Raw genomic sequence first — 21,008 nt, 5'->3', positions numbered from 1 at the left:
CTCTCCCGTTTTTTTTTTCTCTTTTCCAGCTCTATGACAACCGGGGAAGGTGCACCTTAGTCCTTCTTCGACAAGGGACCAGCCAGGTCGGACCATGGACTTGTCCTGACTGACGCGGAAGCAGCTGGACGTCAGTGCGTAGCCCTGGCGACTTCCGGATCGGCCGAGCCGCGCGCCGCGGACCCGCTTGGCCACGACCCCATGGCGACCCTTCAACTGGAGCAACTGTTCCGTGCGTGCGACACCCGCGGAACTGGATACCTGGATCGCGAGGAGTTGCGCGAGCTGTGCCACCGTTTCAGCATCTGCAGCCAGGACGCGGACGCCATATTCGAAGACCTCGACCACGACGACGATGGCAGGATCGACTTCGACGACTTCCAAAAGGGCTTCCGCGACTTCCTTACCCAGCTTCCGGGCGGCTCCACGCCTCCGGACGCCGAGTCCGACGGTGCCGGAAGTGACGGTGCAGGACCGCGGCCTTCTGAACTGCAGAAGGCCCTGCGAAGGGCCTCGACGATTGAGTATCGGAGGGACTCGGTGGTGAACGGTGGGGGCGACGATAGTGCCTCCAAAATGTGGAACGCGCAGCGCGCATGGCAGAACTTGACCACCGAACTCTCCAAGGCTGGGAACGTCATCGAGTGAGTACCTTCTGCAGTACCGCCACTTTTGAATTAAAAACATTCTGCTAGCCTCGCTTACACGGAAAATGTAACTTAGGAAATTAACCGGATTCCGGAAGTTTAGCCGACGGAGTTAAATAGAATATCAGTACAGTACCTTCCCGTAGCTTCCTTCGCATGAATGGCGTGATTAAGAATCGACACGGGGTTCTCCAACGCGTCCAGAGGGGGCCTTACTCATACAGGTCCTATACGCCGTTTCCCGAACTTCATGCAGCGCTAAGAAGCATTAGCCAATTCGTTCAGTGACGGATTACAGTAGCCGACTGTTTTTTCGGACTTCAAATATTGGGGCTTGCTGGATATTCCGGACTTTCCCAGTTGTGCCATAGGAGTAACGACGCGCCGATTTTTTAGGACTGCTCTTTTATTCGGAATATTTTAGTTCCCCTCCAGGTGCGAAAAATCGGTCGGATACTGCAGTTCACGGGGAAGAGCGGACGCAGCGGGATTAGCCAATGGTGGCAGCGCATGGTGCTGCAAGGATGCCTACGTCATTTATTCCCGTGAAATCAGAGCGGACGGACTACTTTTTCGGGCGGAATACTTTTGTCGCCGGCTCCTCTTCACAACTCGCCGCTTCTGCACGGTGCTGCACGGAGTGTTGTTTAACTGATTATAAACAGCAGCCAAGCTTGAGATAAATATGTGGGGATGATATGCGACTGACTTCTTAGTACTACAACATTTGTGCTATAATTAAGGGTCAAAGAAGTCAGGGATTGCGCTTGTGGAAACGCTCCATAAGGGGTACGAAGCATTGTGGGAGTTTTTCGAACAACCACACGATAAAAACGCGATTTAAAGCGAGGAGTAAGTGATTACTTCCCGATCACGCATGCTTATATCTGAATTCTAGCATATGCGACTATCGCTACCACGGCAAGTTTAATTGCTTGCAGTTCAATAACGACGCCGACATGCCTCCGGTACTCGGATAGCGGTAATTATGCACTAATTGTTTACCACGTGATTAAAAAAAAAAAGACCGCACTCCCGGGATAGGTATCCATCAATAATGCCAAACAGTTGCGATTATTGCTTGTTTGAGTTTACTTATTGTTGCGTGCACAGATAAACTGCGGACGAGTAGGCGGCTTCTGGGGTGCTGTGACCTTTACAACCTTCTGGCAAAGCTTTACTCGTCCCTTACATTATTCCCTGCCTCTTGATTGTAATGTGGCTCTGTATTACATATAGTTGCACATTATATAAGACATCTCTAGGACAGTAGGTTGCAAACAACCTGAAACTTTCCCAAAAAAGCGTCCCTCCCCCCCCCCCCCCCCTCGCCCTTATTTGTAACCATTCTCTGCATTATCACGAACCTTGTACGGCGGCGTCTTTAGGCGTAGAAGCTGCGCTTTACCTGAATGGCGCAGCTGGATAAGCTTCAGGGTTAGTCAACGGAAAATGGGATTTCGAAGCCCGGGCATCGTACGGAGAAGTCGTTACTCGACGCAAAGGAGAGCGTTCACCTGTTACCCCCCCCCCCCCCCCGCCCCCCCCAAAAAAAAAAAAAAAAAACCGTCGAAAATCATAGTTTGCTATGAGCTGCAGCAATTTTCAAGCGATTCTCTATACACTAGTTATTTTTAGAGAAAGGAATGATGGTAAAGGAAGCATTGCTCCTTGAAGTCTTCTTTTCTTTCCCAACCAATTTTCTTTTGACGTGAACGGATCAGTTGATCTGCACGTGTCGAGGTACTTTCGCGGCTTGTAAAAGCAAATTTATACCTCAACTGATAAATTTGTTGGAAATTTTTTCTCACTCAACTAAATTACACCTTTACTAAAAAGTAATAACCCCTGAAATTCCCGCTAAATTAGCCAAACTAGGGCTTCTCAAATTTTTATTGTTATGCCAGTATGGTGGATTACGTTGATGAACTCAGCAATTCCTATATGAAGTGCTGGTAGGTAAGCTGTTATTTGGTGTTAGCATAACAGGGGTAATTAAATTTTTTTACGGCAATTTGCACAGAAGAATATACCGGAGTCCGCATGTAGAGGAGTGAGCGACACTGGGCGTTGGCATTTCGTGTAACAAAACACACGAAGTGCGAAGCACTTTAAGTCGCCCCACGGCAATAAACTGGAGTTCAAAACTTCCCACGGCTGGATAGTGTATAACTCTAAAGAGAATGAACAGTAGTCGGTCGTTCATCCGCAACAACTCCCGGTGGCCGGAAGGGCCTTATACTAGCAGCAATAATATCCTTATCGATCTCGTTATGTCTTTATAACGTTTCCGAAAACTTCAGGACTGTGTTCTTGACTGGCGAAGTTTATTAATTGGGTGCCTGCGGCGAAATTCTTAAACTTTCATAGTTACGCGATCATTTATTTCTAGCATTCAATGATGTGCAAGGCGCACTTTTATTAATAAAACGGAGCAATCGTATGCGTCGTATACTGTGTTATGGGAGACTTTCATCATGTGCACTTGGGGAGCCTTCGAAATTCCCAATGGCTGTAAAGCGGCTCGATTAACGTTAGCTTCGAACCCGACACGTTGCAGTGGATGAAGCTGTATTTTGAACAGCGTGGAAACGGCAAAGGAAAAGTCACTGTATACGGTCGCCTGCAAGGGAACTCTGCATTTCGCCTGCGTTATAAAGAACAGCGATGACGCGCGCGATTGGCATTTGCGCGCGGAGAAGTTGCAGAGCCACTTTTTAATAGCGCGATCTGCTGCAGATAAGGGCGGGTGCATCATGTATCATTTACGGCGATCACCAGTCATTTCGGTGCGTGGCTGTAGCGGGTCTAAGGGAGCGTGCCGTTGATGTCTCCAAAGCAATTTTCTATACTAATGGAGACGAATTTATAGTTTGTGGGGGACTCCGTTGACGTTTCGCATTGTAAGGATTGAGCAAAATCGAGAGGCGAGCTAGTTGGGAACATTCATGAGTGAAACTTTATCGCGAGCCGACTCAGGGATAAGGAAAGATTGATTGACTGTAGGGTTTAACGCGCCGACGCAACGCAGGCGATGAGGCGCGACGCGTAGTGGAGGGCTCCGGATTAATTTTGACCACCTGGGGATCTTTAACGTGCGCCGAAATCTCGTACACACGGGCGTTTTTGCTTTTCGCCTCCATCAGAAAAGCGGCCGCCGCGGCCGGGAATCGAACCCGTGACCTCGTGCTCAGCAGCGCGACGCCTTAGCCACTGAGCCACCACGGCGGGTGATAAGGAAAGGAAATTGTTGAGTTGTTTCCCTTTCTTGTACCTATGTCAGTTCTTGCTCAAGTTTCACTCACAGATTGTAAGGATGGCTGGAGAAACACTTGCAGTTTGGCAGGCCACGGCATTTTGATTGATTGATTATGAGCAGACATATACACGTTACCTCGAAAGAGTAACCAAATATCGTTACTCGTTACTCGATCAAAAAATAACTAAATACGTTACTCGTTACCGATTCTCAAAAGGAACGCGCAGTCACCCGAAAAGTAACGAGTTACTTTTTACGTTACTGTGGGGACCAAAAGCACAACTGTTTTCCTTAATGGTTCATTGTCTTCTTTTTAGTAGTCATTTCGCTTAATAAGCAGTAGCGGCCTCTCGAAGTTTTCATCGGTTGTTTTTCCCTGCTTCCTCGAAAATACATCTCCGGCGACCCTGAAGAGTCGTTCTACCGAGGCGCTCGAAAGAACGGCAGTGTCATGCTTAAGGACGAGCTGGTGAATATTCGGGAACTGCGCCTTCATTGAGGTCAGCGGATACCTGGGTACCTTGTTTGTTTGGGCGCCCGCGCTCGACTCGTGATAATACCTGCTGTTGGTATCTCGGACAGTGCGCCGACACTTGCGTGAATGCGAGGCCGTGATGAGCGTGGCATGATTCACAATAGAAATGATGCCCCAAACCACCAGAATGTTGAAAACGGCGCTTCCGCTTTCGAGGCAAACATCAGCGCAATGTGCTTATAGCCGTATGCATGTGTTAGAATAAAGCAAGGTTGTTTAAGAGGCGTTGTACACGTTATTCCTCAAAAGGAACGAGATACCGTTACTGGTTACTTGGCTTTAAAAGTAACTAAATACGTTACCCGTTCCTTCTTTTAAAAGTAACTAAATACGTTACTCGTTACCGAAAATAGAAACTAGGTAGAAGTAACTCGTTTCTTGCAACACGTTACGCACATGTGTGAAATTTATGACGTTTGACGCGTCTATGCTTCACAGGCGATGAGGCGCGCTGTAGTGGAGTGCTCCGGATTAATTTTGACCACCTGGGATCATTAACGTGCGCCGAAACCTCTAACACATGGGCGGGCGTTTTCGCTTTTCGCCTCCATCATCCGGTATTTTGAAATTCCATCGCTACTGAGCACAGCCCAACCACATATTTGTGACGTCATGCTTGTAAGTGCGTCTATATGACACGCAAATAAAGAAAAGAACCGGAATTCGTTGCCATGTTGGAATAGTTGTGAATGTGCCGCAATTTGAACTTTCTTCTATCGCACGGCATACAGCGTCATTTTTGGTGTTGAATTGTCTTTATTTTGTTTAATATTGTCTTTGTTGTGACGGTTGCGCTTCGTTGTTTTTTTGTGCGTTTCCGTTATTTAAAAAAAAAACAGACAAACAAAAAATTAGACGCAAAGGCCATAATGAAGGTTCTCTGTAATTGAAGACGGGTAATACACCACGGAAGGCTCCCTAACCGAGCCTTATAACATTCGAGCAGACGCGAGCTCTTCGAGCCGACACTTAGAAAGGAGCCTTTACACTTTGTTGATTGAACTGGTTGAGCCACGCGCGTGCATCTTGTTGTTTATGGCTCGTACCACACGCCCTAATTGGGACTCGGGTTCTTGATCGGCACTTCGGTCACAGCTGGGTATTTTTACTTCGTGGATAAAGGTCTCCCTGTATACATTGGTCCGGCGCATACGTCTGTCTGGGATTCCGCTCACCGTGATTGCTCTCTGCTGGTTTTCCCGTTGGTTTTGTAACAGAAATTGTATTGTTACCTCTTGGATAAAGGTCGCCCAGTACACATGGGTCCGGTGTAGGTCCGCCTGGGATTCGCTCACCGAGAGTGATGTCTGTTTTTTCGCGTTGTTTTTGAAACAGAAATTGTATTTTTACCTCGTGGATGAAGGTCGGGGCCTGTATACATTGGTCCTGCGTACGTCTGTCTGGGATTCCACTTACCGAGAGTGCTGTCTGTCGGTTTTCGCGTTGGTTTTGCAACAGAAAGTGCACATTGGGGGCTGGCTGCAAACTGAACACCCCCTTGATTTGCCCGCTTCAAGTTACTGCACGATTTCTGCTTATTTTTCCAGTGTCATAGAAATCGATGGTGTAATTCCGATTTCCAGCGTTAACAAAAGTCTCAATATATATATATATATATATATATATCAGTGTGTCGAACCGCAAAAAATACGGGTTCGGTTACGGTTCGGGTTCAGGTAAATATATTTTGTTCCGGTTCAGTTCCGGTTCGACTAATTCTATCCACGAACCGGTTCGCGAACCGGTTCGGAGTGTTGAACCGGTTCGTGAACCGGTTCAGAACTGAATTATTAGCAAGGCGTGAAAAATCAGTTTTGTATACTTTAAATTCATCAAAACTGAAGTACTTTTTTTCTTCACTCGAACTAGTGGTTTTTTGAAAATGAGCTGCAATACTACTGTCAAATTTGAAAATATTGGCCAGGTGTAACAGAAAATGTACCAGCCTGTTTTTCACCCCCCCCCCCCCCTACTGTCATCCTAGAGACTACACAAAGCCGCCGCCAAGAGCCGCCAAGCTGCCCCTTGCTTCGTTTTATTGTACTGCTTAGATGCTAATAATGACTTAATTAAGACATTGCCCATTTTGCTTGAATTACTTCCTTGTTACGTCACTGCTGATGCTGGGTGGCAGAAAATTTGAAAGTTTTTTCGGTGTTTCTCACCACTTCTTGTAAAAACAACTTCCTTAACGAGTCACCAAAGGCAGATCTTTCAAATAAGGCAAGGTAGGGCTTTGTTTTCATGGTCCATTTAGGATCCTTGGCCAAGCATGTAAGATGACGCGGCGGAAAAATATCGCCGACCAGGGGCTGCGGCCCCTTCGTTATCGGGCTTACTGCGACAATCAAGAGCGAATGCTGCCTGCAAAACAATCAACAAAGAAAACTTCCACGTAAAGCGCGCAAACACACGCCCGCGCACACAACATGGCGTTTTATTCGCCTGTGAAGAGCAGCTTTACCTGTACAAGAGACTACCAAAGACGCTAGTGGAAATCAGCGAAACCAAACGTACAGTGCCCAACGCTGGGCACACCTGTCAATTCGAAAGAACACAGTCTCTAGAATTTCGAATAGACACGTATCTTCGCTTACCTCACCCGCCGCGGTGGCTCAGTGGCTAAGACGTCGTGCTGCTAAGCCCAAAAAACGCGGTTTCCATTCCCGGCCGTGGCGGCCGCTTTTCTGATGGAGGCGAAAAGCGAAAACGCCCGTGTGTTCGAGGTTTCGGCGCTCGCTAAAGATCCCCAGGTGGTCAAAATTCATCCGGAGCCTTCCACTGGGGCGCGCCTCATCACCTGTGTAGCGTCGGCGCGTTAAACCTCATAATCAATCAATGTTCTCTTTCCCCGTGCAGTACGTTTAAGAATCTTATTTCTCCGGCCCCTTCGCCCTATTTTCCCCTCTTCCTCGTTTCGTGAGGTTCGCCTCGCTTGTATAAAGCCGATGTCTCGAACCAATAACAAACATATGTGCGTCCCTTTCTTCGTGTGTCCCGTTAGTGGCGCTGTTTTAATTCTTGTGATTATGCATGTACCTAAAAGCCAAAATTTCAACACTCTTTAGCTGCTGTAAATAGGCATAGGCAAATGTAGGGCTTGAACCTTGGCTGGTACACAGTGCAACAATCTCGTGGACTGATTGCACTTGCACTGTCCCAATGAGGGAGAGAGAGAGCGACAAACGTTTTATTGAGCCTTTTAAGGCCCCTTGTGGGGGCGTGGTGACAGGCGCACCGGCGACCGCGGGAAGGGTGAATTCCGTGCTTCAAACATCGTTTGACATTTCTTCTTCCCAGCCTTGCACCCTGCTTGCTCGACCATCAGCAACATACCATTGCAATTAGAAGCCTTAATAGCTATACTGGTGTGCAGTCGTTTCACCATGTTGTGGCTATGGCGTTGTGCTGCTGAGCCGAAAGACGCGGGTTCGATTTCCGGCCGCGGCGGCCGCTTTTCTGATGGAGGCGAAAAGCGAAAACGCCCGTGTGTACGAGATTTCAGCGCACATTAAAGATCCCCAAGTGGTCAAAATTAATCCTGAGCCCTCCACTGCGGTGCGCCTCATCGCCTGCCTTGCGTCGGCGCATTAACAAACCTCACAATCAATCAAGTAATCAAATTGTCACCATGTTGTGACCGTGATGAGCGTGTTCGGAGCGTTTTGATTCATTGAACGGGTAAAAGTGAGCGAGAGATTGCGAAGTTGATGGCGCGTGAAAGAAAGAAGCCCCTAATGACACTTACCACCCGTTATCAATAACGGGATGGTCGAACCGTTTTGTCGAGAACCGGAAACCGTTATTTCTTTTTTCGGTTCAGTTCCGGTTCGGGTTCAGCCGGCTCAAAAAATAATGGTTCGGGTTCGGGTTCAGTTCCGGCAAAAATACCGGTTCGGTTCCGGTTTTCGGTTCGGTTCGGTTCCGGTTCGACACCCTGATATATATATATATATATATATATATATATATAGAAAGAAATGCCGGCAGTCTACAACGCCAAAGAAGGCATAGGGGAAGCTTAGACTATTTTTCTACCGTTAGTGACGTTACATTATTATTAATTTTTATTAATTACGTGAGAAAGAAAGAAAGAGCTTCCCCTATGCCTTCTATGGCGTTGTAGACTGCCGGCATTTCTTTCTGTATTTCCTAACGAGCCCCTCATTTCCAAACCCTATTATCGCGCGAAAGCTTAGCGAGGGCCTCGGTTCTGACAGCCTTGATGCCAAGGTAGCATAAGAGGGTTTCCCGCCAGTTGACCGCTCATGACAGGCTGTAGACGTTCGCGTCACGCCCCGGGGGTTGAAAAAGAAGGTCCCCTTCTCCCCGTGTAGTCTGAGTGGCGCTGGCTACCACCCTCAAGCGTCAGATACAGTTGTAGTAAATATAAATACCCCAGAAAGTGAAGCAGAACACAGTCGCCCAGATAGCCGAATTGGTAAGGCATTCGAGATCTAATCGAAAGGCGTGGGTTCGGTCCCCACTCTGGGCGCGTGTTTTTCTTTCTTTCTTTCTCACGTAATTAATAAAAATTAATAATAATGTAACGTCACTAACGGTAGAAAAACAGTCTAACCACTCCCCTATGCCTTCTTTGGCGTTGTAGACTGCCGGCATTTCTTTCTGTATTTCCTAACGAGCCCCTCATTTCCTAACCCTATATATATATATATATATATATATATATATATATATATATATATATATATATATATATATATATATATATATATATATATATATATATATATATATATATATAATGTTGCATTGCCCTGATGGCTACCTTGTAGTAAACTGTAATTTAACGGGTGCTTATTCACGTACTTATTTACCTCGGAGTGTTTTGATGCGAAACGATACTGCAGGGGCAAGAAAAAGATCTAGTGGTGGAATATCGGTGGTGTATACGTGATTTTATCAAGTACCCGGATGAGGGCTACTGGGTCATGAGTGAAGGGCTGTAAAAGACCGAGTAAAAGAGTGCTCAGTCATGATGACGTCACATATCGGTGGCCTGTCAGAAAGGCGCATGTTTAAATGTATCCGTGTTCTAATCTTAGCAGCCTAAGAAAAAAGAAGCTCGGATGTAGTGCGTGCGTGCATGTGTGCGTGTGTGTATATTGCGTTTAAGGCTGGAGCGCTACATCCGCTGCCCAAATGTAACTTCGCTATAAATTACCAAGTTTTTCTTTGCCATAGCCGTGCGCGAGTGTGCAAATAAATTATACAAAATGCAGGCAATTAGATTGTATAAAAGCAGTGAAAAAAAATTAAAAGGCGCATGGTTTAGAATATTGTGTTGTTTACTGACGGGCTTTTAACGTTATCTGCCTGCAATAAAAGCGAAATAAATGTTATTCTAGGAACTGAGCGGCGGCCGCTTTACGTCTTCAGAACAATTACGAATCTGTTTACTCGCAGATGAAGAAAGCTCAATTTTTTTGTTCTTGTCAGAGTCAGCGGAGGCCTATGGCTGGCGTCACGTAGCTGCTGTTACGGAGTTTTGAATCGCCGCAGCTGAATAATGATTTAACTTTAGTGCGGCAGCAAACTTACGACAAGAAATGATGACACAAACTTCATGTCTCTGCATGCGCGCGCGTTACATGCAGTCGGTTTTTGATAATTCGAAGTCGCCCTATTGGAATTTTCGGTTAATTTGAAGTTTTGTGCTGGCCCTGGCAATTCTACATGCAATCCAATGGACGAAATCGCTCGATAATTCGAAGCTAAAATCCATTACATCGGTTAATTAGAAGTTGGTTTGAATTAGAAGCATCGAGTTGACCATTTTTCTCGATAAAAGTTAACGTTTTTGGGCACAAAAACAGCGCCTTGCTCGGTACTGACGTCAGCGCGAACGCAGCTAATGCAGCGCGCAATCAATAGCGCGGCAGGCAAGTTGAGCCTCCCGCCAGCGTGTGCATCTCTCTCTTCTGAGGTCCTCGACCTTTTCTTTGTTGCTGCGCACAGCTTTGTGTGAGCAGTCTGTGTGGTCTATGTTTCAGGCTTCGAATTCAGGGCACAGGGTAAGACGAAGTTTTTTAAAAAAAAGGTGACTTTTTTGTAGCATGAGCTATACATTGGGCGAGGTTGAGCAGTTTCGCGTGGCTCCTGGAGAGCCGTGCTGCGCATGCGCGAGGAGCAGTGACGTCACACGGAGCACACAACGTTGCTCGCTGCCCGGCGTCTCTCACACACCCCACGCGTCCAGCGTCTTCGCCGACCTCCGTTCCGCACGTGGCAGCCCGGTCCACTTGGTGAGGGGTGGCCGGGTGTTGAACCGATGGCTCGTGCGTCGCAGCAACACCGGCGTGAGCCTGTGGAACCTGCTTAGCGTGGGGAGATTGGTGACGCTGTGCCGGAGATGCTTGATAAAATATACATGTGTCACATAATTCGTATACCGTGTGTGTGTCACTGAAGCAGCAGTAAGCATGATAATCAAGCTAATCGTAGAGAACCAAGAAAATTAAGAATAACCACCTGAACATTAGTTCACGCTACGTATATCCTGGCATAGCCGAGATAAGCTACTGGTAATTTTTTTCTTCGCAGTTAGGGAAGCTGACCTCCTTATGCACATGTTACATAATTACACTTATCTTACGAGGTTGTATTTATGGCTCTAAAACAGTTTCCCCGCAGGCAAGTAGTAAGTGGCCACGTCCCATTTTAGAATGTGCTCCATGTTTGTCATTTTTTTCCATCAAGAAATTCCCACCTCCAGATCAAAACACTAGTCTGGAATCAGCTGTAAGAAATTGTTTGGCAACCACTGCATAGCAGACTTTTTCAGCCAAGGAATTCCAAAAACGCTGTGCACGTTTTTTCCACATTTGTGCTTTGGAGCCCCGCGCCAAAAAAAAAAAAAAGACTTTGTTGGGCTTCACACTCTCAAGATTGCAACATTACATGCTGTTCTTTCATTCAATGATGGTAGCGTCGCAAGAGCCAAGATTACGATAAACTACGAAATAAACCCTGGGCGCAACACCATCATCACGTGGCTAAAAGGGGCCAAACATGGCCAAAAATGCACGGGGAGTAAGGGCTTATCCTGTGCCCTTAAAGGGGCCATGAAGACAAAATGAAGTTTGTTTTATTTGAAAAATTTCGTGTTTTATAGAGTACCAGCGCTTGTCTGGAAGCAAAAGATGCTTTAGTCACTGAGAAATTAACCAATTTAAGCTGAAATTTTGATTCTCGCGCCAAACGTGTGTTTGAACGTCATTTGCAATGACATCATAAAAACATGTCTTTCAGCTGAACTTGGTGTGGAGTGGAAACTTGTTTACTGTTAGTCAGCCTGGATGGCGCCACAACACCGCGGCAAGCTGTTTTCTGCCTTTGGTTTGTTTTTGACTGTATTTAGACCTTGCTTGCTTTTGTTCAGGGAGAAAATAATCGATTCGGGAAACGGTGCTCGCTCGGCAAACATAGTCACGTAAGACACCGTCGCTTGCGTCAGTCGTCCAGTGCCGTCTGAGACAACCCCAAAGCCCCGCAGTGCTGTGCAGCTAAAGTTAGCATAGTACGCGCACTACCAACACCAGTACGCATCGGTAATTCTATGTTTACGTATGCTTTCGTAACTTCCACTGTTTGTCCTACCATTCTTACTGATATAAAAAGAATGTGCCCTAAATCGGTAAGCGTATAAGCTCTGCCTAATTTGCGTCTGCTTTTGCCGGCCTCCGCCAATCGCAGAGCTGGCTGGTATGACATCATAGGTTCTGTTGCGGGAAATGAGCTAGTGGGTCGCATGGCCATGCCTTGTTTTCCTAATTATATAGCTTATTTGAGCGAAGTTTACGTTAAAAGTGCTGTCAGTGTTATTCTAACGAGGCAATCTTTTGAATGAACCAAACTTGCATTTTGTCTTCATGGCCCCTTTAAACCATACGTCGGAACTACCAGGGCAAACAGTGTCGCACACTCGACGTGGCGGTGGAAGTGGAGATTCTGAGTGATTTCAAGAAGGGAGACGCGTTGCGGACTAATAACAGTGCTGTTATTGTGCTCTTTGCTTAGTTGGCAGTTCGGCTAATTCGAAGCTTTCTGCGGTCCTAACGGACTTCGTATGTACGGGAGTCGACTGTGCACGGCACCGACTGTCACGTGACGAGATGGAGTACGGCGGGCAAAGAGGCCACAGCAACAACGTTTCAAGTTCACTGAAACTTCTCATTAAGGCCTAGGACGTCGATGCGAACTCCTTAACGAGAGTCTTGACGCCATAACCGGAACTTACGTCACAGCAGGAGTGACGTCATCAGTGATAGCGTGACGGGTAGTGACATTACTGCGAAAGAAGCTAATGGATTCCGTTAAGGACGAAAGGTTGAAACAAACCAAGAAATTTTATTTGGAGGTTCTTCTTGCCTAGCCCCTGTTTAGTCGAGCACCGAACAGCTTCGCCGGACATTCGCGTCCTGGTCGGAAGAGTGTCTGTTAGTCACGAAATCGTGTACTAGCTATAAAAGCGGACTTTTCAAACAGGCCTCATCACCAATGGCAATAATTATTTATAAACCCATGCTCTTCTTAGCACTTGGTAACATGTGAATGCGTGACAGAGAACACGTTCACACTCCTCCGTATCGTAACAATCTCCGTTATTTTCCCGGAATCTCACTCATCGCCTGCGAGTTAGTGAGCGAGTTGTTAGCCAACAGGTCGGTAAAAACCCCGCACTAGCTCCACACAACAATCTTCGACCAATAACCACGAGTGACATAGGTTTGCGTCCTTCAAAAACTGGACGACTGGGCACAAGACGTCTCGCCTAGTGATCCCGTGTCCATTTCGGAAAAGAACGTCCTTCAAATGGGTATGCGGGGCGGCCTCTCTTGCGAAGTTGTTAAACAAAACTGTCTGCTTCCTGACAGGTTCCTGACAGTTTATGAAAAAAAAAATGTCTAATGTCACCTTGCTCACCACACGTTGGACACACGGGTGATGAGTTGAGCTTCAGTTTGTAAAGCCATGGCCGGAGTTCGCGCTGAATTCGTCCGGATGAGGTACAGAAGTGCCGCCTCTGTCCTTTTCATTCCTTTGACGACGGATGGCTGGAAACGTACGCGCCGAAAAGACGCAAATTGCGCCGTTCGTGTGGAACCACTTTCAACAAGCGGTAATATGAAAGCGCTTCTCGCGTCAACTTCTCAGCGGCTTCGTTCCCTTGCACCCATACGTGTGAATGGAGCCACTTAAAGCGAACTTTAAGGCCGTTTTTCTTGAGTTACTGTACGATCCCCAGCGTGTCGCACTCATCCCTAAAGGATCGCATTTATTCAAAGCGAGGCGGGTATGATGAAAAGCGATCTCGTGTAATCAAAGGCTAAACTACGTCAGTAAAGAACAGTGTTAAACGGGCCCTGCAACGCGTTTTTTCTTTCGGAATTTTAAATACTTTCATAACGTAGCATATAAACAGATGCAAAACTTAGAATATTGGGCCCCTAAGTTCCTCAGCGAAAAATTACTGCTCTAAGTCCATCAGACAACTTGGAAATCTTGAAAAAAGATTTTTCGCTCTTTCCCGAATCTTGGCGTTGTTTGAGCGCTCGAATTACCTCACTACAGCCATGTAGCGTCTGTTTGCCGCATCCTTTCTTTTGCAGCAATAAACGCATTCGATAGTCACTTTAGAGAAAAGCCACAAAGCAATACAGAAACGGAAGGCGGGTAGTTCTGCTGCGATGAGCAAATCATGCAGTGCCGCTCCGTGCTGGCGACGGCTATAGATTTGACAATGCTTCCAGACGTAAAGGAAAAAGTGAAACCGTTTATCAGAAGCGTTGCAGAGTCCCTTCAACGTTAACCAGCGCGGTATACGTTATGGCGTAACCGGGATGCCACTGACGTGTACAGGCAAGAAGTAACAACTCGTGCCACAGCAATCGTAGATTCATCAGGTCCTATTTTCTCGCTCCGGGCCGGCACGTGGCTCGGCGGTTTATTCCAAGAAAGAGCCACAAAGAAACGCATGGCTCTACTCTTAGCAGAACAAAAGCACAAAAGGAAACACAACGAAGAAATGTTGCGCACGCGCGCTGAAAAGCGTTGCGGGGACAGGCTGCTGCTTCGTCGCGATGGGCGCAGCTGTAACGCAGGTCGTCGCGAAGGGGCCGTATACGCCTCGAGATTCGCGATCGCTGCGCCGCCTGCCGCCGCTTCTCCGCGGCGTTTGCGGGATTAGCGCTGCGTGGCTGATAGGTGGTGATGCAGTGTTTTGGTTCTCTTTCGCTTCTCTTTGCCTTTCCGCGCACTAAACAACTTGTTATGGTGACGTCTGTAAGTTGACTGCACGTTTAGGGCACTTAAAAAAAACAGCCGCGTCTTGGTAGAGCGCTCTAACGCCAACAAGAGTTACCCGGGGAGGCGGTTCTGCGTGCTTCTTGGCCGCTCTTGCGGGCGTGGGCGACGGCAGCAGCATATCACCGCTGTCACCTTCGAACACGTCAGCACAAGTGAATTCTATTTATTGTCGCCTCGTTTACACCTGATATTTGCACTGTAAGAGGTTGGTTCGTTTTGCAGCGCAGACAACAAATGCGGCTTTGCTTCGAATATGTACGTCGTAGAAAAATGTTTCGGGGATGTGATAACCCGATACCTGACAAAAACTTGTACCTTTTATGGGAATATAAGACACGCGAAAATGTTAAGTACACTCAAAGGCTGTGCATCGCCAGATATGTGCCCACTCATGACTTATAGTAAGAACCGAGGTATATGCTAATGAAACCACGGGAAAATGAATGGTCTGCAAGTCAGGAATAAATAGAATAGTCGTACGGGAATAAAAAAAACCGAGTGCAGCTTCTGAAATGCTAAAGACGTTTGTTTGAGCAAGGTAGTATTCACTAGACCAACCAGATGCGAAATGCACTGATATTTCGCTAGACATTGGAGGGGGGGGGGGGTGAGGAGGAGGACGCTCGACTATCGTTGTTTACAAATGCGGAGCGAAATCAACGAATGAACGTTTTAGTAATCACACACACAAGCTGCGTGTTCCCTTTTCGTTTGTTTTTCGCCTTCAACGAACGGCTGAGCACGCGCGGCGGACGCATTTTTTGAAGAATACAGGGTAGGCAGTTCACAAGCGATACGAGGTGTCATTGGAAGAGTTGATTGATTGATTGCAGGGTTTAACGCGCCGACGCAACAGAGACGATGAGGCACGCCGTAGTGGAGGGCTCCGGATTAATTTTGACCACCTGGAGATCCTTAACGTGCGCCGAAATCTCGTACACACGGGCTCGTTGGAAGAGTGTCCTATCTGATAAGGGTCTCTGATTTCGGTTTATGCTAGATTCTGTAGTCCTGTGTCATATGACGATGTTTCGAAGAAGAGTTTGGTGACGGACGCGGATTACTCTATAACCCCATCTTCGCGCTTCTCGTGGAGGATAAATGTAACAGATGAATCTTTGCGAGCGCTCACCTCGGGACAAGACGACCAAGCATTAAATTTGTCGTCGTGTGCTGACCCCGGAGTGTAATTTTGCATTAGCCATCGTACTTCTTTGGTACAATGTTTGTGAAATTTATGCCGTATTGGCTTGTTCATGGTACTGATCAATATCTGATATGTGATATTGGCAGGCGTAACTTGCGTGCTGTCAGGTATGAGTGCTTCGCTGGATTTTGTAAGTGCCCAAAGTCGATTTACATCATAGTGTGTATGGCCGGAACATGACCATCGGAGGAAACACTGCTTACGGAGACACTGCCACTAAATTTCAGGTCAGCGGAATTGCAATCAGCTGCATGCAAATGCTGGCTTCGGGACGCCGGCATGTGACACACGCCCGGCGCTCATATAGATCTCATTAAGATTGTGTCATAAACGTTTATACTCTCGTGAACACAGCACGCTTGCAAGCAGAGTGCCTGCTCCACGTTATTCGGTATTTCGAACGCGGACGAACGGTAAATCGCTGACTTGAACGAGCCCCAAAAGCAACGGCGACAGCGGGGAGCGGGCCGGGGACTCCCGCGCCTGCTTTCGAAACGGGCCGCTAGGGGGATTTCAGTGGCGCCCCTACAGGCCGCGCTCGAGGCGTATAGGAGGAGTCCATTTGTGGCTGTCAACAGCAGGCGGAAGGAACACGTGTTTGACGCGGCCAAAAAAGGCATTGCGCAAAGGAAGGACGTGTATTTGTTGTGTAATGTATCATAGATTCAACTTCATACATACAAGGGCTTGAAGTGATCCATTCTTCTCACGAGAAAATCATCAGAAACGTTGAAAAAGATTATGAGCCACTCCTCTCCGTGAAGATGGATGTCCACGTCGGCTATTTAGCGAATGACATTCAGGTGACAAAAATTAGGTGGAAGGCATGAGGAAATGTTATTTCTCTGTCATTTCTAAGAAAGACACACGTGCACGCGGATTTATTTCGACTCTAGTGATTTAGAAAACGATGCCGGTTGTGCTGCTGAGCACGAGTACGCGGGTTCGATTCCCGACCGCGGTGGCCGATTTTCTGATTTTGGAGAAAAGCGAAAACCCCCCTGTGTTCGAGATTTTGGCGCACGCTTAAGATTCTCCAGGTGGTCAAAATTAATCCGGAGCCCTCCACTACAGCGCGCCTCATCGCCTGCGTTGCATCGGCGCGTTTAAACCTACAAACAATCGGTCCTTCTTAACTGTCATAGCTTTCTGCGCTACCAATTCATCGACTATTTGTACAAGAAATCCAAACTTTTTTCTGCAAGTCGACTTCAACGTTCAACGAAATATTTGAAAAAGGAGTGTGTTCCAAAACAGCTGTTTTCCAGCATAATCAATCTCAAAATGCCTAACATCTAATATTTTTCCATTGTCCTAGTAGGAACACTTCTCTGAAACATTGTACTTAAGTTTTTCGCGCTCGTAGTCGTACAAACGTGTCATAATAAAATAATACCGCGTGATAACAAGGGATGCATTTATTTGTATACGTCGTTAATCAAAGCTGCTGTTTACCGAGCCTATACTGCAAGGTCCTCGAAGATGAAAAAGTGTCTGCGTCCGAATATGTATTGAATTAGCTGAACGTCCAAACATTAATTCTTGGAGGCGTCCTTGGACCTCCTGTATGTCATTGGCAATAATATGTATGCGCATAATTCCTTACGCATTTGCAGGTGCGGAAGGCATCATTCGTAGCCGAAATGTGTTCCTAGTTTCCTGTCGGTGAACTTATATATAGACTAAAGGTGTTCGTTATCCCCCCCCCCTTCCCCACGAGGAAATTCGCGCATGCGCACAGCTAGTTTCGAGCCAGTAGAAGTTTGAGCATTTTTTTGGGAGCAATGCTGTGCACTGTTGAGTTTTGCTAGATTTTAACAGATTACCGAGGTTGGTGCAAATGCACGGTTAAAGTTGTCACTTGGCCCTCAGAAGGAACTTAGTTCGTAGTTTTTTTTTGTTTTTTTTTGTATGCGGGGCTCTCCGGCTTGTCGTTTTCTCGTGATTTTTATACTTCGTCGTCACCGGAAGGATAACCTTGAAAACTATTCCTCGGGGACCACGCTTTGAATGCGAAAGCTTTGCAGACTATTCTGACGGATACTTTTTAAATACACGTTCACCCGTCAGCAAAGTAGCCACGCTGTTTTGCCGCCTTCTGTACATCTTAATCGACCTTAATCTATCTTATCCCCCCTCAATTCATCTTGATCTTAATTCCACCCGTACTTGCAAAGAAGTGAATTTGAGTAGAGACATGTATTCATCTTTTGATATTTCTTGTAATCACGTGTCATTAATTGTCATTTTTTAAAAGAGGCGCAAATACGATGTAGCACTGAAGAAGTTGCCAATAAGCATCGCCAGGCTTTCGATTCACCAAAGTATTTTTAGTGACCCTGACACGAAGGCTCGAAAGAGTTCGTGCCTAGCCTTAGACGCTCCCAGTGCGATACACGAAGATACCTACAACGGAATCAGCATTGGCTATGACTGGGACTCACTGCGCATAAAAAAAAAAGACATTCCTGTTTGCGCCAACGTTGTGTTATTGTTCCCCCGGTTTTTTCTAACCTAATGTAATTGGAAGCCGGGTGGTATTTTCAGGCGTCAATTTACACGGAAAACGGACTAATATCGCGAATGTTGTCGCGGTCGATGTTCGAGGCAAGGAAAAGACGTCTTCCGGGACATTTGTAGACTTCGCACGCTATCTTGGAATTTTCCGAGGCGATGACCTGTTTGCAAACACGAGGGGGAATGAACCCACGCCAAAACAAGTTGACCCCTTTTCCGAGATCGTAGGTGCGAGCATGGTACACAAAAGCGGTTCTCACGCCCCGTAGGGCGACATTCACCCTTGAAAGTTCGTTAGTAGCACTTTATTGTAAAGACGGGACTTTTCGAGCCACGACTCGGTATTTCCTCCTTCAAGAACGCACACCGCCTCTTTGAACACAAGGTCTAAAGGGTATACAGGGCTCGCACTAAGGAACGTGTTTGTTTTATCAGCCGCTCTGAACGTCTCGTCCCAGATGTCAAAGACCATAGTGATTTTACTTCCGCTATATTAGCGAAAAAAGGAAAAATTAGTAAATAGATTTTGTGCGTGAATGTTACGCAAATCATATTTTCTAAATAATTGTGGTGAATCAATTCTGTCCGCTCGGAATCACCAATATGACTGACAGGGACATTCACCTCGCCTTCATGTACAGTAAGCGGTACCTTACTTGCTTAAGATTATTAAATAACTACATTTTCATCAAGTTTCCAAGTAGCTTGTGAACAGGCCAGTGATCTCTAACTTGGAGACCCAAAATGCACTGATATTTCAAAGCAGCTGTCAGGGGATTCCGTTATACTCGCAAAAAGCGCGAAATTAGCAGTAACGTTTTGTGCCTCAATTTGAGGCAAATTTAATTTTCTAAATCACTGTGCCCAAATCGCCACCTTGAAGTCAACGAAATTGCTCGCAATGGCTTCCACGTCCCTTTTATGTACAGTAAGCGGTATCTTATACAGCTATAACTAGTAAATAACCATATTTTCGTCAAGTTTCGAAATAGTTTGGCAATAGGCCAATGATCTTTAGCTTGTGAACTGGAGAAAATTAAAGCCGTTCCACTCAATGTGAAAGCTGTCGGAAGTGCAGAGCAGTGATTCCCTATAATGGGCTGCAGCGCCGTTATCCGCTCATGGCTACCACCCAATGCAATTCAATTTTCCCGCCTTCGTAGTGCTCGCGCGCCCCCTGCCTGAAACTGCGCCAGTGGGAGTTCTGTTCTTTTTGTGCTTGCTTTCCCTCCGCACGTGCCGGCGTTGCAGAGAGAGAGAAATAACTTTTATTTGTCCAGTTTGTGGAGGAGAGCTAGACCTGCACCGTAGGCGTCGGCCAGGAGCCCTTGGGTCCTAGCAGCGTCTTCGGCTAACTGGATGGCCCAGACTTGATCCGCCGGATCTGAGCTGAGCAGTACGGTCTCCTACTGCTCATTACTGCTAATTTTGCGGCTCTGAGGAGTCGCCTGAGGACATGCCCATAATATATGTGCAAGATCGGCCTGTTCCTTGCGTCTCCGACATTTATCTGAAAACTGTCCAGGATAACAATGACTATACGCGACGGGGTTCGGGTACGAGTTCGTCTGAAGAAGCCGCCAAACCACAGATTGCCTTTTACTGAGGGATGGATGAGCGGGGGGGTAGCGGGCTCGTTCAAGCCGGTAATGAATAGTCAGCTCCCTGTAAGACACAAGCCTGTCTCTGCCCGTTCAGCGGAGCCAGTGAGTGTCTGGGTCAGAAGTGTCGACGCCAGCTCGGTCGGTAAAGCCTCGAGCCGCATCGTGCGCACACTCGTTTCCGGCCAGGCCCGAGTGGGCCGGTGCCCATATCAAGTATATCTTCCCGTTCCGCTCGTCATAGGATCGGGATTGTAGGATTTAGGACGCTTCGGCTGAAATTCGCCCTCTCTAATAATTTAAAATAGCGGACTTAGAGTCGCTAACAATGAATTTAATTTTTGGAGAAGCTGTCATCGCCAGGTCGATGGCCGTTTCTTCGCCCACCTCTGTGTCCGTCGTGCGGACCGAGCATGAGGCAATTGACGGCGTTGCACTGCCACTTTTTTTCGCTTACTATCGTAAAACCAACCAAACTAGCATGACTTCAAGCAAAAAGCAACTTGACGGAGCAAGAAATAATTGTCTGCGCGCCTGTCTTGGTCTAACTAAGGGCACTTCGTGCACTGGTACATGGTTGCTTGCCCTTGGATGTTCTCCGGCTGCAGGAAACAGTTCGAATGTACCTGAGCCATCGGTTGCATTCACAAAACAATTGCTTGGCCCCTAATGTACAGCGCAACGAAAATGCCAGCTTCGCAGAAACGATAAAATATACAAACATTTCTGGACCCCCTCAAGCGCGACAAACCATGCCGTCTGATTTCCCTCCCTGGACTCTCAACCGTGTGCATAAACATTAGCATACCTGGCCTCAACTCCAAGAAAACTCTGCCACATTTTTGCCTCCTACAACTCGCGCTTGCCCGCATCAATGCCCGATATTCACATATGGCCAACATTTTTACTGGCG

At 46.9% G+C, this 21,008-nt stretch overlaps 1 protein-coding gene across 4 annotated transcripts in view; it reads left to right on the top strand.

The window, feature by feature from the left end:
• The window catches only part of LOC144163197 (ras and EF-hand domain-containing protein-like), a 98,459-nt gene that overhangs the window by 13,602 nt on the left and 63,849 nt on the right, over positions 1-21,008 (top strand). For all 4 annotated transcript variants that reach the window (XM_077694029.1, XM_077694030.1, XM_077694028.1 and 1 more), the window contains exon 2: positions 30-644. In XM_077694029.1, the coding sequence (XP_077550155.1) occupies positions 202-644 (443 nt within the window). In that variant the 5' untranslated portion in view covers positions 30-201. The remainder of the gene's footprint in view (positions 1-29; positions 645-21,008) is intronic.

This window comes from Haemaphysalis longicornis, unplaced genomic scaffold (genome assembly GCF_048455015.1).
Source record: "Haemaphysalis longicornis isolate Haplotype H1 unplaced genomic scaffold, Haemaphysalis longicornis Haplotype H1 scaffold_12, whole genome shotgun sequence".
Taxonomy (NCBI): domain Eukaryota; kingdom Metazoa; phylum Arthropoda; class Arachnida; order Ixodida; family Ixodidae; genus Haemaphysalis; species Haemaphysalis longicornis.
Note: the sequence above shows the minus strand (reverse complement) of the source record. Positions and strands in the feature narration are given on the sequence as shown.